Here is a 16026-nt window from a genome sequence, read left to right on the forward strand (position 1 = left end):
TCATATTACTCCTGTATTAGCTTCTCTACACTAGCTTCCTATAAAATCTAGAATATAATTTAAAATCACTTTACTTACCTACAAAGCCCTAAAGGGTCAGGCACCATCATATCTTAAGGAGCTTATAGTACAACGTTATCCTACTAGAGAGCTGCGCTCCCTAAATTGAGGGTTACTTGTGGTTCCTAGAGTCTTAAAAAGTAGGATGGGAGAGCATTCAGTTATCAAGCTCCTCTTTTGTGGAACCAGCTTCCCGTTTCAGTCCGGGGGGCAGACACACTCACCACATTTAAGAGTAGGCTTAAGACTTTACTTTTTGATAATGCTTATAGTTAGGGCTGACTCAGGTTTAGAGTTAGGGCTGGCTCAGGTTTATAGTTAGGGCTGACTCAGGATTGCCTTGGACCAGCCCCTAGATATGGTGCTATACACTGAAAAAAATGATTCGGCCCCCCTGTAAATGTTACATGTCTTAATCTAGTTTATTTCATCGATTTTAATGTGTAATTGAATCCTACGTATCTTTTTCAATTAATATCAAAATGTACTGCGCTCGTTTAAAATGAGTTAATTCCATTCAAGTAGAAGTAATGAGAAAAAAATATGTACAATTTAATTTCCACATGCTTTCCTGTCGCGCTAGAAATTCAAATTCTGAAGGCGCGGATTTTTTTCACTCTGGGAGATTTCTGTTAGAAGCTCTGCACTGCCGTCTGTCCACAGGTCTCAGTTTTCGGTAAGTAAGCAATTTATAACTTTACGTGTGTTATATTCGTTCTAAAACAGAGTTTAATTTACACTTTAAACAGTGTTTGATAGAAAAAATAATTTAGCTAACACTATCAATTGTGTGTTTGCTACTTTAGCTAACGTTACAACAGCTAACGTTATCTTAGTTGCTACTTTAGCTAACGTTACAAGAGCTAACGTTAGCTTTGTTGCTACCTTAGCTAAGGTTACAAGAGCTAGCCTAGTTGTGGTAACATAATGTGAAGGTGATATGTATGTTAACATTAAGCTAACATGATATTGCTCTCAAGTGGAATGCTAGGTTAATTCAATTTTAGAAGATTTTAGACTGTTTTGTAGCTTGTGGACTTCACAAACATGCATGCAAATGTTAATGGGCTATTTAATGAGTTGTAGACTGGCCATGGTGATTGCCAATGTAACCTCTGTGAGATGTCTCCGGGCTAAATGAATCTCCTGGAGCTGGTCAGACTTGTGGTAACAGCAGGTTTATTCCACATCTGCATTTATGACAAAGGACAACATAGAAGAATGGGTCATCTTGCGGACAACTGCGCATGCTCTGTCTTTCAGTAAATCCTCCGTTGCGTTCAGGATTACCCATTTTGAAATACACTAACACAGTGGTGACATTGATACAGTGATCACAGTGATCGTATAGTGGGTTTAATTTCATGTAAATAAAATAGCCGAAATAGAACATAAATTGTCTCTCTTAATTGTATGAGGAGAATTACAAAAGTATATATAACCAAAAATATATTTATACAGATTTCTCACACTGAACTGTTACCTTTTTTCATTTTATAATAACAATTCTATAACTGAGTAAACATGTAGACTGTAGAAAACACTACATTAGCATGTTTAAAATAGTATCACACTCTATAGAACATACTGTAACATACCTGCATTTATGACAAAGGACAACATAGAAGAATGGGTCATCTTGCGGACAACTGCGCATGCTCTGTCTAGAAAGACGGCATCAAGTTAGTGTTAGCTAACGTTAGCTGTATTGGAGACATTTTTACTAGCAATAAAACACATAAAAAACGTATAGTTAACTTAATAAAAACAGGGCGAATATTATCTAAGACACATAATATTCAACAAAATAAAGCCAGCTCAACCGTTATGTACTTTTAAAGTTAGTTATCATTATATTGTCCACGGACATTCACGGACCCGTTACCTTTCAGTAAATCCTCCGTTGCGTTCAGGATTACCCATAGTCCTTTGCGTCTACCATTCAGTGCAGGTACACATTTACAACAGCAGGTGGCGTACTTTTCCCATTTAGCGGGATTTAACCTGAACCTCTTCAACTATGTTACACCAACTGTATATTCCTGACTGGTTGCAAGTATGTTTTCAAATCTTTTCAGTATGGCAGAATTAGACAAAGCTAAATGTGAAATCAAGTTAGTAAATCGTGCTGAAGATGCTCACACACAATAACTCCTCAGTAAACGGAGAATAGAAAATCTGACATACAAACATTATAAAGTTGATATTGTGAATAACTGTGGTAGCGGACAGTAGCCCTTTTACAGTAATAGCCATGTTTAAATAACCACACAGCCTCCAGATCTAGTTCTGATTTTGCGCATTTACCTTAGATTAATAGGAATATGTTCGACTTGAACACACTGTACACTAATATCCATGCTATCAAAGACTGTCTTGGTTAATCAGGAGGTCAATTTGTGAATGTATCTGTACACAGTGCTCTTTGTCTTCCGTTTTTGCCGTGTAAAACAGATAAATGCAGAATTCCAGCGCATCACAATCCTACTTGAAACTACCTTCATGGTAGGGTTGTCACGATACCAAAATTATGACTTCGATACGATACCTGCCATAAGTATCACGATACCCGATACTTACGATACGATACCAGAATTCGATACAATACCACAAATACAATACCACAAATACAATACGATACTGGTATATTTATCTATAATAGTAATAAATAAAACATCTGTACGGTTCCCTTTTTTACCAGCTTGTTCCTGCCCAGCTTTTTGAACACTTAACAAATGGCATTAATATTAGTATTAGCCTACAGCAAGATTTTAATGAAAACTACATGGTGCCATGATTGCTGCTGACTCTGCTGGCATCTGTCTGACTGTCTGTGGGAGTGGGTGGATAAACAATGCTTAATTTACTTGCATAGTGAGTTTGATATTTTCACTTCATATTTTATCTTAATTCATGGAATAATTATTTTTCCTTAACTAAAAGTAAAAATAATTAGCTCAAGATCCACCCTCAGTCTCCACCAGCATGTAGCCATTTTTGCATCAATTGTGTTTCATTTAGTACACTTTTGTGAGCATTGTGACCTCATGATCATATAGGCTTGTCCTCAAACTAGGCTAAGGCTACTCGTGTTAGCTGTCTATGGGTGAGCTTGGGGGTGTTCATGTTTATAATCACATTTGCTTACCTGTCGTTCTTTGAACTCTTTAAAAAGTTTGGGGTGTCTGTCTGAAAGGTGCTTTGCCATGTTAGACGTGTTGCCTCCCTGTCTGTGTGGCTTTGAAATACTTTTTGCAAACGGGTCTCTGTAGGTCAGTGGGCTTTCCTTCACTGTCTGCAATATAGCCAAAGTACTTCCAGATGATACTTCTGGCATCTTGTTTTTCAACAAGCCGAGGACGGTCGGCAAAAGCTCCTGCCATGTCTCCCCTGCTATCACTGCTGTGAGTGAGCGCTGCCTGTTGCTGTGTGAGCGTTGGGCAGCCCCGCCCCTTGCAGTCAATGCCTGCAGGCAGCATGACAGGGAGCGGAGCAGCGAGTGCGCTCTGATCGCGCGCTATTTTAATAAAGTATCGATACTAAAAATATGCAAAATCGTATCGTTTTTAACGTACAGGTACCGCGGTACCTTTTTAGTATCGATACACCGTGCAACCCTACTTCATGGTGCAGTTGGGCAGCCATTTACCACATCTGACATTCGTTTTCCAGAAGAAGGGGGTGTTTCTGTCCAGAAACTACCCAAACATCTGGCAATCTTTCAAGAGGTAAATATGTGTACACAATGTTGTATACAAATGTTCATATACTCTGAAGTAGTGCTAGGCGGTATACCTGTTTTAATTTCCCGTGTGATATGAATTTTTCACATACCGTCATACCGGTGCATAGCGAAACAACTGCTGTCACTCTTCCACAGGCAGCAAAAGATATTGTTTGTGGCTAACGGTACTACGGTCGGAGCTAGTTGGGTTATCTGTATTGAGAGGTACCCCTAGTCATGGTTATAACTTTATAACAACAATTAATAACCCACAACTAACGCTCTTTAACGGGGTAAAACACCACGACACAACAGTTTATGACAAATAAACAATTTATAACACTAATAATAAAATTACACCACCGAATTGCATGCCGGGTACAGCCCGCAGTTGCTAGCTAGCGAGCCCGCTAGCACAACAGTCTGCTAACAGCTGCGAGAGCCTCCGTCGCTACCGTAACGCTACATTAACGAACAGAAAAGACGACAGACCGGAAATGCACCAATAGTAACGGTGACAGTAACGTTAGCGCGAGTGAAACAGTGAAGCCAAAGGGTCATTTTGAAGGGGATTTTTTAATGCAGCGGAGTTATTCAGACTCCTTTCCAGCATTTACGGCACTTGTTCAGCGGTGCAGGAAAAACACCGACCAATGCGTTGTAAATCACATCACGTGATGCAGCTCAGCCAATCAATAGGCGCATTCTGCCAAGTTTCCTGACTCTAGTGAGATGTATGCACACCCTGACACAAGGGGGAGAGACAAGGAAAGAAATAGCAGAGCAGAGCTGGTAAAATATTAGTTGTGGAAGTCAGATCACTGAATGAGTTCTTAAAAGAGTGGCTATATAATGGCTGTGAAGAACAGAGTCTTAACCTTTCATTAAATTCTTTTGAGAAGTTGAAGATTTAGTTTGCAGCTCGTGATGGTGGGTCTGGCATCCAGACCAGTTGAGAACCATTGCTCTAGTAAGCAAAGTCTTTTTACTTTAAAATGTTTTTATATTCTATGTACCTCTTCTCTGACAGTAGAGTAAGTCACTATAAACCTATATGAAAACACAGTCAAGGAAAGAAAAAATACCGTGAAACCGGTATAATCTTAAAAAATACCGTGATACACATTTTTGGTCATGCCGCCCAGCACTACTCTGAAGCAACTTTATGAAATGCACATAGTAGAATAGTAGAAGAGTCTCAGTTTGAAGACTCTTCTCAAGAGCAGCCTGGAATATTTAGATTTAGAATATAATTTAAAATAGTGCTATCTCCCTACACATTCAGACCTCTGACATTTCATGAAAATAAAGTCACAATTTAAGTAATGTTCTTTAGTTAAAGAGAGCAGTCCATTAAGATAATGTATAATGAAGTCAGTGTATTTTTTAAAGTCACCATAGGTCCTATATATATTCTAGACATTTTTTGTAATTATTGATGTTTTGAGGGATATTTCAACAACTGTAATTCTTTTATACAGGTGACAAGTGCTTTCAACCCTTAAAGGGCTGCCATCCTCTAGGCATCCAACTTGAGGAAGGTGATGGCCATCTCATTCTGAAGTATATGGTAATATGGTAAGTAATTGCATATGCCAGCCACATGTACTGTTGTATTACAGAAAATGTTTTAAGATCCTAATATCACTAATAGTTACAAGTCATTGCGTCAGCACAAAGAACTCAGTTCACACCTGTTAAATAGGTCTAGAAAATGTCTGTGATTTTTAGTAACGAAAACAATGCTGATTTGAGGGTAAAAGAGGAAGGTTAACTACAATAGTAGAGAATCAATATTTATTATAACAACAGGAAGATACCAATGATCTGCTAAACAAGCCTTTTACAAAGACAGATCTTAGCCTATGTCTCAAGAAGCCAAAAGGTCGACATCAGGCAAGGATCAGATTTGTTATCTTATGTTAAGCAATCTAAGGATATATTACTCAAACTATATAATAATGTTTAGGAGGGTGGGAAATTGCCTCAAAGCTGGAAGGAGGCCATTGTAGTCCCGATATGCAAACCCGGCAAATTGTGCACAAACCCAGGGAACTACAAACCCAATATCTTTGACATCAAATATGCAAAATAATGGACGACGGGCAAAATCACAGCGACCATCTTTCACCATTCCAACGCTCCGACAGTCTCTACATATCCCACATTTCCGAGTGGACAGTCTCTCGACTGAAGAACGCAATCATCCAGCGCAACATCCCTTTCCATCAGTCTGATAAAAAAGCAAAACTTTCCAAACTGTTCATGGACTCACAGCATAACCTCACTCTCGCAAGTGGTCATGACGCCGATGACGTCATGAAGCATCCCACGGCCGGAGAAGCCCAGCCATCCACATCAGCCCTTTCAGAGGGCAAGGTGGTATCCCACCCTCTGTCCCAGAGACATCTCACCTTGCAATTTCTTTTCCCCAGACTTCACTATCAACCCATGCACATTCATCCCTCCATCCCAGCATCCTTTCCTGTTCTCTTGCTTTTGCCTTTCATGTCCTACCCACCTCTGACAACTTTGCTCCACACACCTCAACACCGGCTACCTCAACTGCACAGACCTGCCCCAACAACAGGGATCCACGGGATAGTCATTGGCCAAAATCCGTTCATTCCTGCTGTTTCCCCCTCCCTTCCTCCATCCCCCACTAGCGTGCGTTACCCATCCCACCTTAAATGCTCCCCTTTTTCCCACAGCTCCGCCAGCAGCCAGTTCCAGCGTCGTTCTGACTTATTTTACTCCACCTCCCAGTTTCACTTTAGCTACAGTATTACCTCCAGCGCTCCCAGTTGCATCCGCCCAACCATCCCCCGTGTCACATGCTCAAGCAACAGATTCTCACTTGTAACTACATTGGCCTTGCTCAATTAACCTCATAGCCCCCTGCCTTTTCCCTCAGCTCCTAGTAAACAAAGGCCCACCGTTTACTGCAGCCTGCCTCTAGTCCTCCAACCATCCATCACCCCTAAACCAGCCACCACCCAGCCGACCACCTTCGGCCCTCTCCCCAAAGGCGTAGATAGGAAAGATAGACCGGTCCTCTCCCATGGCGTTAGGATGGTTTGCAATAAGTTAGACGACCTAGGATGCAACACCTCTAGCTGCCGATTCCTCCATACCTGCTCCTTCTGCGACGGGGCCTACGGTAGACCAACCTGTCCCCACAATCCAACCAAGCACAGCCTGTGTAAGTATTTCAATACCCCAATTAACGTAAGCGCTCTAGCTTCCGCCTTAAAGAACCACACAGACCGCCAGTTTGTAAGTTTCCTTATACAAGGTTTCACATATGCCTTCCACCCAGGTTTGCAGGTTAAGCCAGAATCCTCCTGTACAAAATTTCCAATCAGCCATCTCAGAGCCCAACACAGTCAATAAGCTATTTTGCCCAGGAAGTCCAAGACACATTCATGATCGGTCCACTCACTAGCCCACCTTTCCCCATATTCTTAGTCAGTCCATTCGGTGTAACTAGTAGGAAATATCACTTATCATAGACCTCTCATCACTGCAGGGCTCCACCAAGCATCAATAGCCTCATTCCAAGCCTGGACGACTCCATGTAGTACACAACAATCGATCACGCTACAGCCCTCATATGCCTCGCAGGTCAAGGAGCCTGGTCGCCTAAGGCAGACGTCACCAGCGTCTTCAAAGTCCTTCCCACTAATGGTGCGTTCACACCAAACGCGGCACGATTTATTCGCGCGAGGAGATTACATACATCTGTCTATGCACAGATGTGATGAGACTGGAGTGATGCAAATTTGCGATGGCGCGGCACGTAACTACTGGTACCTTTTCGGTGTTCTTTGGAAGTGTGCATATTACTCTACCGTGCGTCTGTCCTTCGGGTGTAAGAGCAGCCTGAAAATGTTCGATTGCTTATGCGAAGCACTCTGCTGGATCCTGACAAACGTCCATAAACTTCCATACGTCATCCATCTCTGAGACGAGTTCCTCACTGTCATGCTACCTTCCTCAACCCCAGCACACGGTTTACACACACACGGGGCAGCACAACAAGAAGTAAACACAACACTGACATGTTATTCTCATAAAGCTGATATGTCTGACGTGATAGCAAACAGTTGCCTATTTTTATACATAAGGCAATTATGAAGCTATATCATGATTCATTAGGATTTGTGTTTGTGTCACCTGATGAATGTAAATCCAATAATCTCTCTATTTTAACTCTGATTTAGGTCTCCACCAACTCAGGAAATATCTGTCTCTAGCCGCTAAATGCTCCACTATTTCCACCAGCTAGTCTCTAAATGTTGTAATGGATTGATGTAGGTTTTGCCAGGCAGTTGCTGTCCCCTGTTCCTGAATCTTTTAGTGGTACAGAGTACTGGACCGTACTGGCCTAATTTCCGCCTGGTAATAAGCTTGCTGTACAAATGACCTGTACAGATATTGTCTCAGGGAGGACGGCCTGTGTGGTGAGATGTTGATAGCTGCCTACTGTCCCTTTTTACCCTGCGCCTTCAGGTGGGTGAATTCGGCCCTAGATTTTATTAAATCTAAAACTGGTATGGAATCTACTTCTGGGAACTGCATTATTCAAATTTGGTTTATTTTCAGCGATATATTTCATAATCATTTACAAAAGTCATATAAACATAAAGTAAATATTAAAAATGAATCTATAATTGCTCTTTGCTGATAAAAAATAATACAACTGACCAACAGAAGCGAACATGCCAGAATTGTAATATTCTGGCAACATAGAATTACATTCTGTGTTGTGGGCCACAATATTTCCTAAACTGAGTAAAAAGCAACGTGTCTCTACAGATAAGAGGCCGGAGAGAAGCCAAGTCTGGATGGTTCCAGTTTTAGATATCTCGTCCCTGTAGGTCTCATGAACGACAGACACAGTGATAACAGCTGAGAATGACCTCCCTGTTCAAACACTGCTGAGCTCGTTCCTCAGACGTTGACATTTTGTACAGTAGTCGTCACATGGATTCTATTTGTAAATACTGCCCCTACTCAGAGATGCATTTTACATTTCCATGCACTTTATTGGTATTACTATATTTGTATTCATGTTTCACAGATAGAAATCAAAGATTTATGTTTAAAATTATTATCCTGTCATTTTACAGTTCAGATGGTAGCAATCAGAACAAACCTTCCTTTAGATACCTTTACTCTGGAATGAGGTTTGTGTGCTCAAAATCATCACTTTCAAGATTTCAAATTGAAAACTGACAATAAATTACCAGTAATGTCTTCCATCATGTTAAAAAAGACACTGATTGGCGTTCTGAACTTTTAACTGTGATCACATCACAACGTCTCAACTTGGATGAATGATGAATTTCTGTAGCTCAGCAAATTTCACACATGATCAAAACGTTGTTTAAACCTGCTTTTTATATGGAGTGGATCAGTTTAACCATTGTAAACAGTAAATATGATAAGTGACCTGCTCACCTCATACTATCTACCTCCTTGTGATACAGGTACACCCACCCACCCTGTGCACCAATCAGACTAAAGAGTTTGGTGCCAATTATTTTTGGCCAAAGGCGAATATATATAATTGTAAACAGAAACTTCTATTTTAGACTTGGTGGTATTGCATGTGCTTTCAGTGGGTCATTGGGAATCAAATGTTCAAGCCATATTCATTCAACAAAAAACAGGTCAAACCCTGTGAGTGTAGGATTCTAACTTACAATTTACAACACCGTCCATATGAGGGTTTAACCCAATGTAGCCAGCATGGAAACCAGCCGGTTTAACACACACTACACATTAAAGCTAAAATGATTACATTGAGCTGAATAGATTATAAAGGTTGAGTAAGCAAAGACGCAAAGGAATAGTTTGACATTTTTGGAGTACCCTTGCTTTCTTTTTGAGAGATGTTCAGAATGGACTTTATGCCTGGCTCTGTCCAAAGTTCAAAACTACACTTGCATTGCTTCTAAAGCTCATTGATTCTCATTTGTTTATTCGGCACACAATCAGAAATTTAAATATTAGAGTTTATTACATTTCCATTTGTGTTTCGTGAGTGTGATATCCATCTGAACATCACACTCCTGGAGAGAAAGTGAGTAATTGTTTTTCCCTTAACTGCTGAACTATTTCTTTAAGGAACATGTTTGATTCTCTCTGTTCAACACACTTTTCTGAAATTAAGACTTGTTATTATTCGGAAAACAACATTTTTATACGCTTACAGAAACAGAATCAAACCTTTGACATACACAGCACACAGACACTGTTTTCACCGGGACAGTACAGAGTCTGCCACACAGCGAGGTGAGAGGGAACAGAAAGTGTACAATGTGTGCCAGAGAGAGGCCCTGCCCTGTTTTCCAAGCATGGACTGTGTAGATCTGCAGTTTATATAATACTGTCACCTTTTTCATGTGTCATTTTAAAAAAGTGTGAAGTGTTAAGTGCTTTAATGAATGCATTAAAGCACTTAACCATTATTTATTTTTTCTTCACATATTTCTTACTCTACAAATATCTGAAAATAATTTATACTTAGAAACTAGCATTTACCATTTAAAACCTAAAGTCTCATAAAAATGTCAGAAAATGAAATGGCATACAGTAACAATAATAGACATCCCACTGTCACTGTTCCAAGTATGTTAATACCGCAGTCCCTCTCTGACTTCATTACCATAGTTAAATTGATAATAAATTTGGAAAATAATACTTAACAAAACTGAAATTGTTAATAGATTAGACTTTGAGTAGGTCTACCATGATCTCACTGGAATTGTTTCACATCTGGAGCACAGCTGCTGAACCTGAGCATACAACTACTTTTAAAATCAAAGCCTCTGAGCACTGCTTAACAGAGCTCTGCTCTTCTGCTTCAGGTCCTCACTCTTCCTGGGCAGACCTCCCGCAAGTAGCCAACCCACGTGGCAGCAGAGCGGCTCCACCTCAGCCAGAAGAATGGAGTGAGGGACTTACCAGTACCTCCAGAAGCAGACCCAGATGACTCTGAAGCAGAGGGGGAGCTTGTGTGGTGAAGTCCTGGGATCAGAGGTGTAGTTTGAAATGAGAGAATAGTCACACTGGCCTGTTTTTGGAGCCCAGAGAAGAGAAGCACAGAGCGTCTCGGGGAAAGGTTAGGGAGAGGGGAGCAAATGTGGGAGCAGGCAGTGAGTAGGAGGGCTGCTGAAAATGATGGTTTCAAGTTTCTTGTGATGTCACATGCAGAGACACTCCTCTTCCTCTCCATAAAAAGAAAACAAGTTAACTGTGACTTTCTGCACTAGGCCTCTGCTCTGGTGATGGATTGCTCTGCAGGGAATTCGCCGGGCTCCTATATGGCCATCTCATACACACTGGGCCTATTGAATTGTTTCCATGTTTCAGCTCTTTTCCCACTCCCTGCCTCTGAGTTGTGGTAACAGTGGAAATATGGTGAGGTGATCAGCACAGCATAAGAGCCTGGCTGCTGGTGGCCAGCTCTGTATTAGAAGCAAACTGGAAAAAAGCTAGCTCTATTAGATCAATATGGAAGGTGAATATATAAACCAGCATTCCCATGAAGGGTCCGCAGTGAGCGGAACTGTTTCAAACAACAGATGGTCCAGGACACACACATTCCGTGGTTATTTTGCTGTATTGTTTCCACACAGGAACACACTTTCAGCTGAGTGTGTGTGTGTGTGGAGGTTTGACTGCTCTGTTATAAGATACCAGCACCAGCACATTTACAGGTGCAGAAAGTACTTCTAACCGTGGAGATCAGTGAAATGTTCAATGCAGGACTTAATGGAATATTACTCTACTGTTGAATTAATATATTACAGTAGTGTTTAGCAGTTTGAATGTAGCTCTAGTGAGAGATTGATCTAGATCTAGTATTGATTTAGTAGGTCACTTCCACAAAATAAAACGGGTCAAAATCAAAGAGGCAGAGACACGCACACACGCATACATAATAATAATCTATTTAAAGAAATATTGAATTATTATATGATTATTTATTCATTTATTTTACTTCTGCTTGAATTGTTGTTATAATTATTCATTTATTACGATACTCTTTTTTTCTTCTTCTTTTTGGATGTATTTTCTTTATGTGTATATATATATTTATATATAGTTATTTCTATATATTTTTAGGGATATTTGTGTATATACAGTATTTGTGTATTTATGTGTAGATTTAAATGTGTCCCAGTTTACTAACCTCATCCAACACCCCTCACTCCCTCATTAAACGGATCACACATAAGATGGACACAAACACGCACACACACACACACACACACACACACTCTATACATTTTGCTGGACCTCCGTTTCTCACTCTTGCACTCTAAACCTGTTATTCTCCTTAGTTTGCTTTTGTCCCCTTTGTTTTTGTCCCTGTCTTACTTTATATAATTTATTTAGTTTATGTGTTCATGTACTTGTCTGCACTTGTTTTGTACTCACTTTTCTACAGACAAAAAAACAAAAACAAACATTTTATTTAAGTAGCTGAATATCACAAATCACAATATTTGCATCAGGGGCTCTATGCTCTGTACAACACCTTCTGTCCTTTGACCCTCAATTCAGACAAGTCCCCCAAAAAACCTTTGAACAGAGAAAAAGGGATCCCTCTCCTTGATCGATGGACAGACATACATTAACAGATTAATAAGGACATCTTGTGGTTCAACTCACATTGCTGAATTAAGCTCAGACATTCTGTTGGTTTCATATCATTTCCACATATTGAACAAATAAGTAGGATCAAACACATGCAGACCATGCAGTTTTAAAGTTACAATCAGATGAATCAGATTAATTAAATGCTCAAGACTGCAAGTGTGTGATCTGGGACAGACCCATTCTCCAACTGCTTTCACAGGTTGAGTGTAGTATTTCTCATAACCGGTAAAGTGACCTGATGTGAAACATGGCGGACTGCCACATGAAACAAAATATATTAATTAAATAAAATATATATTTAGGGCCCGAGCACCGACGTAGTCGGAGCGGAGGACCTATTGTTTTTCGATTGTTTATTATTATTATTATTAGGGCCCGAGCACCGACGTAGTCGGAGCGGAGGACCTATTGTTTTTCGATTGTTTATTATTATTATTATTATTATTATTATCGCGTGTCTTTCGTCGCAAAAAGGAGGTGCTTGTGATACAGGAAAACTTTCGAAATTTGGCACGCAAGCCAGAATTTGCGAAAATTGCAGTCAGATTCAGGTGTCCAGCTGCGGTATGAAATATTGGCTCGATAGCGCCCCCTAATTGAGTAGCCCCAACATTGGGTTTCACCTAGATGTATGAAATTTGGTAGGTATGTGGATCGTGATGGGACGCACAAAAAATCCTCTTGGAGTTTTTCAGCAAACCAAACAGGAAGTCGGTCATTTTGAATTTTATGACGTTTTCAGACCATTTCAAGGCGTCATACTTTAACGAACTCCTCCCAGAAATTAGACCCGATTGACTTCAGATTCGGTTAGTATGCTCTTGAGACCTTGGCAGTGAAAAGTTACTCAAAGATCAAAAAGTTATCGAACTATGTATCCGTGGCGGGGCGTCAAAAAAACACCATTCGCCGCGAAACAGGAAGTTGTTGTATCTCGGCCATACATTGTCTAATCTGCTCCAAATCTCTCATATGTCATAACATCCTGAACCGGAACACATCTATATGACAATTTCAAATCATAGTAATAGCGCCACCTAGTGGCAACCGGAAGTTGTAAGTTGTGTACTTTGACATCCTGCTCCTCACATATTAATCAGATCCCTCTCAAATGTTGTCAGAAAAGTCTTAAGACCTTGATAATGCTTCATTGTGAAGATTGTAAGAAGTTATTGAAGGGTGGCGACGTGGCAGCTCGGCGAATTTCGATCCTTCGCCATGAACGAATAAACTGATGTATCTCGACTCCACATCATCAGATCTTTACCAGATTTCACATGTTTGATTAGACTCCAGTCCTGAAGACATCTGCAGGCTAATTTTGAATCATAGTCATAGCGCCACCTACTGGTAACAGGAAGTTAAAGTCTTTATACTTTGGCTTGTTTCTCTTAGTAGGTAAATCAGATCAACATCAAATTAGTTGCACACAAATGTAAGAAGTTCATAATGCCAGTTCATGAAGCTTTTGATGTTTCGTCGAACGCCGTTGCCGTGGCGACACAGTTTTCGCCGTGAAAAACGAAGGTAATTTTGAGAGGCTAAAAATGCTTGAAACATAAGCAAACTTGGCACAGAGATTTAAAGCCCAAAATGTAGTTATATAATATGATTTTACTGGTTCCTCCTAGGGAATTAATCCGATCAGCTTAGAATTTGGTCAGAACAATCTAAAGACCTTAGCAATTAAAACTTAATAAAAGCTTTAGGTTTCATCGAATGACGTGGATATGGTGTGATGGCCATTTTACATGGTTCACCATCATCCATCAAGCTGTTGTAACTCGACTGTATTTTGTCAAAACTGTCCCAAACTTGACTGTGTCTATGTGACCCTGGTAAGGCCTGTGCTTGGCTGATTTACTCGTGCGAGACCTTTTTAGATGGGGGATAGTCCAACGGGAGCCATGTGGGGGTGTTTGATCGTATCCGGGTCTGTTTACTGACTAAAAATCGCAAAATGCAGGGCGAACCCCCCTCTCTACATGGATTGCTCCACCTCACAGAATCGTCTGCCATTTTGTCATTCATTCCGCCAGCGCATTGATCTCACTCACAGGCATGCAGGACAACATGGAGTACACAGCAGCGCCGAAATCGGCTGGAATATATCCGTTTTTTTATCGCCACAACCGTCAAAACGTAAGTTTTTTTACCCATTTTTTTTCTCGTGACATGTGGCTGATGTTGGCATGTATACCCATAACTTTTGAACGGTTTGAAAGAGAGTAATTTGGACGACGCTGATCGTCTCCGGGTCGAATCACGCCCCTCCTACATGTGTCATCCGCCATGTGCGATCCCTGCTTCGTGTCTAGAGATCCATACAGAGGCCATAGTTCGTCGGTTTTTGGCCAAATCTTCTAGATATCGTCCAGATATGATACTAGTTCATGTATAATTGTGTTTGCAGTGTATAAAATAGCTTACATGACGTTGTTACCCATACTTTCTTCCTTAAAACGGTATATTGCATGTGTGTAGCATTCATTATATTCGTTTCTGAAAAGTGCATTTTATGACACACTCTTCACTAAACCGTCTCACTCTGCCCCCAAATGGGGGGTGCTCGTAGTTAAGAGACTTGAGATGTACCCAATGGCCAAATCCCAATGTCCCCCCTAAACCCTCAAACCCTGAACCCTCAAGGACTTACTGACGTCACCTAAGTGGGTGAGTGTGAGAGACTGTGAGGGCTTGAGATGGTGTAAATAGGAATGGGACAGCACTTTGCTGCAACATATCATGTTACCATGAAAACGACAAAAAATATGATGTATAATTGTGTGTATTTATTTTATACTTTGTACTCCCTGATTTGAAAGTATTCCAGACTCTTTCCTCACAAGATGAGATCTAACTTCATATAATCTATTTACTCGTTGTCAAAACGGCTTCAATGATAAAATTAAATATTTGATGAATAAATAAATAAATATCTTCTGATTTCATGTTTATTTTTTGTTCCATCTTTAACCCTTAATGTTTCTGAGTACATTTAATATGAGAGGCTGAACACACGTGAGCCGTCCTCTTTGTTTACCTTTTTTTTTTACGTCTCCAATGCGTCCACTGGTTACCCCGTTTTTAACGTCACATTGCAATGATTTGTGGGTATTTCCCTTAGGCTAAGTCAGCATACCATGCTGTCTTACGGAAAGGGTTCATAAAGGGCTCAAAATGTCTGCGAGAGAGCCTCAAACACTTGACGATTTGACAGTGGGAGAGCCCTAAACCCTCACGGACTTCAAGGGAGTGCGCCTCAAAGTCCGTGAGTCCGTAAGGGGGGACATTGGGATTTGGCCAATGAGTCCATGAGCACACGGCACTTCTTGAACATCACTTCCTGTTACTCTGACTATTTACTCTTCGCTCACTTCCTGTTCAGTTCAGCTTTTCACAATCGCCACTAGGTGCTGCTAAAGGACATATAAAATAACCAATACATTGATTCCAATAAACTATCTATCAGTCAGTCTGTCTATCTGTCTGTCTGTCTCTCTCTCGCTCTCTCTCTCTCTTTCTCTCTCTCTCTCTCTCTCTCTCTCTCTCTCTATATATATATATTT

The 16026-nt window shown here is 40.5% G+C and overlaps 2 protein-coding genes across 5 annotated transcripts in view; one reads left to right on the forward strand and one right to left on the reverse strand.

Annotated features, from left to right (window-relative positions):
- The window catches only part of slc38a5b (solute carrier family 38 member 5b), a 28131-nt gene extending 17223 nt beyond the window's left edge, over positions 1–10908 (reverse strand). The window contains exons 1-3 of one of the 4 annotated variants that reach the window (XM_031877545.1): positions 1946–2081; positions 1659–1724; positions 1174–1250 (exon numbers count right to left, since the gene is read on the reverse strand). The gene's annotated coding sequence lies outside the window, so the exon portion shown is untranslated. Of the gene's footprint in view, positions 1–1173; positions 2082–10756 lie in introns of those variants that run through there. The other 3 variants (XM_031877542.1, XM_031877543.1, XM_031877546.1) reach the window with 3 other exon arrangements.
- LOC116399976 (solute carrier family 2, facilitated glucose transporter member 1-like) overlaps positions 3482–16026 on the forward strand; it is a 23533-nt gene continuing 10988 nt past the window's right edge. The window contains exons 1-3 of the mRNA XM_031877541.1: positions 3482–3788; positions 5266–5362; positions 10660–11212. Coding sequence (XP_031733401.1) covers positions 11156–11212 — 57 coding nt within the window. The 5' untranslated portion in view covers positions 3482–3788; positions 5266–5362; positions 10660–11155. The remainder of the gene's footprint in view (positions 3789–5265; positions 5363–10659; positions 11213–16026) is intronic.

Source organism: Anarrhichthys ocellatus, unplaced genomic scaffold, assembly GCF_004355925.1.
Source record: "Anarrhichthys ocellatus isolate YVR2014 unplaced genomic scaffold, GSC_Weel_1.0 scaffold140, whole genome shotgun sequence".
NCBI classification, from domain to species: domain Eukaryota; kingdom Metazoa; phylum Chordata; class Actinopteri; order Perciformes; family Anarhichadidae; genus Anarrhichthys; species Anarrhichthys ocellatus.